The following is a 4,387-nucleotide window of genomic DNA, read 5'->3' as shown; positions in this document are numbered from 1 at the left end:
CGGTGCGGCGTCTATATAAGCCTCCACCCGGCCGGCCAGCCGTCCGGGCAAAGGTAGCTACGGGACGCCACGCTCTCAGACAAAGCTAGCCGCCACCACCACCGAGAATCACGCACGCGCACGTATTACCCGTCGATCGGCCGCCGGCGGTGGTCTTGCTAGCTCTTCTTCTTCGAGTGGTAGAAAGATGGAGGGGGTTCCGGCGGCGATGTCGTGGCTGTGGTGGGCGATGGTGGCGGCGCTGGCCGCGGTGGTGCTCGACTTCGGCGCGCGGACGGCCCACGCGTGGTACTGGACGGCGTCGCTGGGCGGCGAGAGGCGCCGCCGGCTCCCGCCGGGGGACATGGGGTGGCCGCTCGTCGGCGGCATGTGGGCCTTCCTCCGCGCCTTCAAGTCCGGCAAGCCGGACGCCTTCATCGACTCCTTCGTCCGACGGTGAGTTACCACTTGCCACTGCCTCCGAATCTCCCCGCTCGCGCGATTTTCTTTCCTTTCCCGTACGCGCGTGCAATGCATGCGCTCGATCTGTGGCGGGCCGGGCCTGGGCCTGGGCCTTCTCTTCAGTCGTCCGGATTCAGGCCCGGCCCTCACATAAGGCCATCACTCGTTCTAAAAAAAGAAAAACTGCTTCATTTTGTTTGTCACTTCAACTTCTTGCGTGTTTTGCAAGCTTTCACAATAGAAGAAAAGAAGCATATGGTTAATACATGCCATACAATGCACCAAACAGAACCTCCCTAAAAAAGCACCAAACAAAGCCGATATCTAGATACCCTTTGTAAGGTCCTCCTGATAAACTTATCTTAAGAAAAAAAAAAACATCTGTTGGTGCTAGAAAGATAAGCCTAACTTGTTGTTTCGACGATAAGCCTAACTTGTAGGGCTCACCTTTGGAGAGATTTGTTGTTCAGTGTGTACGTGGGGTTGCTTTTGGCTACGATGCACACATCAAAAGAGATGCCACCCCTTTTGCATGACAATCCGATTCAGCCCAGTACTCATGTGTTGGCACCATCAGCAACACCATCATCTGTACCTTGCATCCTATCTTCAGTCAGTGGATTCCCCCCTTTTTCTTCCTATCCTCCGTTTCAAACCCATACCTTGATATATCAAAAAAACACAACAGATATCGAGTGTCTTGTTCTGAACTTTTTGTTTTGGCGATGGTCTTTTCTGAACTCTGATGCACCTGTTTCTGTAATCTACTTCTCTCTGTGGGACCCTTAATTGTACCCATGCATCAGAATTATGTTTACCCTGACCCATCCATCAGATAGATAGTAGAGACTTGACACACCTGACAAGACACTCATCTCACTACCTGGCTGGCCTCAGGCGCATGCATCCAAACTCCCCTTTCAGTTTGCTTGGATCTTGCAATGCATGGCTCACAGCTTCAGATGAAAATTGTTTTTCAGTTTACATCTGTGCTATCTCCTATCACTTGATCTATTCTATGAGGCATGCATCCAAAACATCTCTGCTTCTGGATTGTACACATTGTTCATTTAGCTGAGGAGAAATGCATTCCGGCTTGGCACGCACTGTCCAACGAAGTATCCACCCCTGTCCACTCTTTGGAGGAGCAGCTGATTCCGTCTTTGGCACAGATGTCCCTGCACAGATCTCTGTCTCCACTTTCTTAACAGTAGCTGACGTAGATATGCGCTGCTTGATGATAGGTTTTCTTTTGTCATCTACTGTTAGAACAAATATGGTCTCTGCATTAAGCATGAAGTATATTCTGCTATGGCAAGTAGTTTAATTCCATTCCATAGCGCAGGCCAGACCTAGGTGATTTGGTAGCTATTTTCTAGTCTGCATATCTTTGGTTTTAATATTCTTCAGAGACAACGATTTCTGTCTATTTTATTAGTGTAATATAAAGGGAGAGTACAAGATGATTTCGACACAAAGAACAAAATAATGCTGGTGCACTGTTTGTGATGAAGGATGACTCTAGCTTGGCCGCAAGCATCAGTCATCCGATCTATTTTTCGGGCGATCCAGAACAATGTCAAACGTTTCTTTTCTTTTATCCGGTCTGATACCAAAGTATATTCTGCTACAATGAGTAATTCAATCACATAGTGCAGGTCAGCAAAAAGTTAATCCAGGTGATTTGACAGCTTCTCTCAGTCTACGTAGCTGGCTGTAAATTACAAATATTTTATATCCTGACACAATTCTTTATAAATAAAGAATGCAAATGATTTTTACGCAAGACCAAGATATTCATGAGATTAAATAGAGAGGAATCCTAGTTGATTTGTATGTACTTGGCTAGCTAAAAGATGTTTTCTCTTCTGAATTTTCCTCCATGGTGATGGCAGGTTCGGTAGGACAGGGCTGTACAGGGCGTTCATGTTCAGCTGCCCGACGATCATGGTAGTGACAGCGGACGCGTGCAAGCAGGTGCTTATGGACGATGAGGCCTTCGTAACCGGCTGGCCTAAGGCCACCGTCATGCTCATCGGTCCCAAGTCGTTCGTCAACATGCCGTACGACGAGCACCGCCGCCTTCGCAAGCTCACGGCGGCGCCCATCAACGGCTTCGAGGCCCTCACGTCCTACTTGGGCTTCATTGACCACACCGTCGTCTCCACGCTCCGGTCCTGGTCCTCAGAGAATAAGGAGATTGAGTTCCTGACGGAGATGCGGCGGATGACGTTCCGGATCATCATGCAAATCTTCATGAGCGGCGCCGACGAGCGTACCATGGCCTATCTGGAGAAGAGCTACACGGAGCTCAATTACGGCATGCGCGCCATGGCCATCAATGTACCCGGGTTCGCCTACCACAAGGCGCTCAAAGCACGGAAGAAGCTGGTGACTGTGCTGCAGCGTGTTCTGAACGAGCGGCGGGCAAAGGGGAAGGGGGGCAGGAAGGTGGTGGACATGATGGACAGGCTGATCGCTGTGGAAGACGAGAGCGGGAGGCGGCTGGAGGACGACGAGATCATCGACATCCTCCTCATGTACCTCAACGCCGGTCATGAGTCCTCCGGCCACATTACCATGTGGGCCACCGTGTTCATGCAGGAGAACCCCGACATCCTCGCCAAGGCCAAGGTCCGCACTGCACTGCAAGAGCGCACGCCATGAATGAGACCTTCAGTTAACAGAGGTGATTGATCACTGATGGTATTTCTCTTGTTCTTCAGGCAGAGCAGGAGGAGATCATGAGGAACATACCGCCGACACAGAAGGGGCTCAACCTCAGGGATTTCAGGAAGATGGAGTACCTCTCACATGTAAACAAACACATGCTCTGTGTATTCTATTCTCGATGCATTCATTCATGCCTGAACAACGATTTTGCTGCCTGAAACAATTAGCTGTGATCCTTTCCTGACATTTTCGATCAATTACTCTGTATCTGAATGAAAAACAGGTGATCGACGAGACACTGAGGTTTGTCAACATCTCCTTCGTGTCATTCCGTCGGGCGACTCGAGATGTCTTCATCAATGGTCTGTGCCGCGCACTCTAGAAAAATCATCACATGCTGTTCCTCAATCCATGAAACTTTGAGTTTTATTGTTGCCCGAACCTTTGTAAAATTGCAATGAACGAATTTCCAGGTTATCTGATACCCAAGGGGTGGAAGGCTCAGCTGTGGTACAGGACTGTGCACATGGACCCTCAGGTGTACCCTGACCCCAAGAAGTTCGACCCTTCAAGATGGGAGGTTGGGCAGCCTTCTCAGCCAAACATAATCTGTTCGAAGCAATGAATGTTTCTGAAATTTATGCAACTAAAGTTCTTGAATGAAAACTCAAAGAATTAGGTATTGTTTGCAGGGCCCGCCACCAAGAGCTGGGACGTTCCTTCCGTTTGGCCTCGGCGCGAGGCTGTGCCCCGGGAACGATCTTGCCAAGCTGGAGATCTCTGTCTTCCTCCACCATTTCCTCCTTGGCTACAAGTAAGCTTTTCATCCATATTGCTGTTTCCTACAGTTCCAAAGGAACTTTGTGCTACGTCTGAACTTCCGTGTTCCACAAAACTGGGAACATAATTCAGTTGATCCAGATGTTTAATTTTGTATCTGAATGCAGGCTGACAAGGGTAAATCCAGACTGCAAGGTGAGGTACCTGCCTCACCCCCGGCCGGTGGACAACTGCCTGGCCAAGATCACAAAAGTATCCTCCTCCAATGGATACTGAAAATCTCAAACCCTAGGCGGCGGCACCGGGATGCGCCATGTTGAAACTTAGAATGCCTGTGTATGCAAACAGAATATGAAAAGAATAAAGTACAAGGTGTCCGTTGATTTGGTTAAGTTAAAGTTGTCTTTATTTTATTTATTTTGTTCTGTCCTCTCCTAGGTCCCAAATTCGGCTGAATTTTGATCGTAGAAATAGACATTCCAGTCATGACAAT

General features: G+C 48.9%; 1 protein-coding gene across 1 annotated transcript; it reads left to right on the top strand.

The window, feature by feature from the left end:
- The first annotated feature begins 208 nt into the window (after window positions 1-208).
- On the top strand, window positions 209-4,170 carry LOC124667563 (ent-kaurenoic acid oxidase 1-like). The gene is made up of 7 exons (XM_047204827.1): window positions 209-435; window positions 2,337-3,075; window positions 3,168-3,257; window positions 3,398-3,476; window positions 3,588-3,694; window positions 3,807-3,928; window positions 4,062-4,170. Exons 1-7 carry the CDS (start codon window positions 209-211, stop codon window positions 4,168-4,170), a joined length of 1,473 nt encoding a protein of 490 aa, XP_047060783.1.
- Window positions 4,171-4,387: the final 217 nt, after the last annotated feature.

This window comes from Lolium rigidum, chromosome 1 (genome assembly GCF_022539505.1).
Source record: "Lolium rigidum isolate FL_2022 chromosome 1, APGP_CSIRO_Lrig_0.1, whole genome shotgun sequence".
Taxonomy (NCBI): domain Eukaryota; kingdom Viridiplantae; phylum Streptophyta; class Magnoliopsida; order Poales; family Poaceae; genus Lolium; species Lolium rigidum.
The sequence above is the reverse complement of the archived record's forward strand: the minus strand, read 5'-3'. Positions and strand labels throughout refer to the sequence as shown.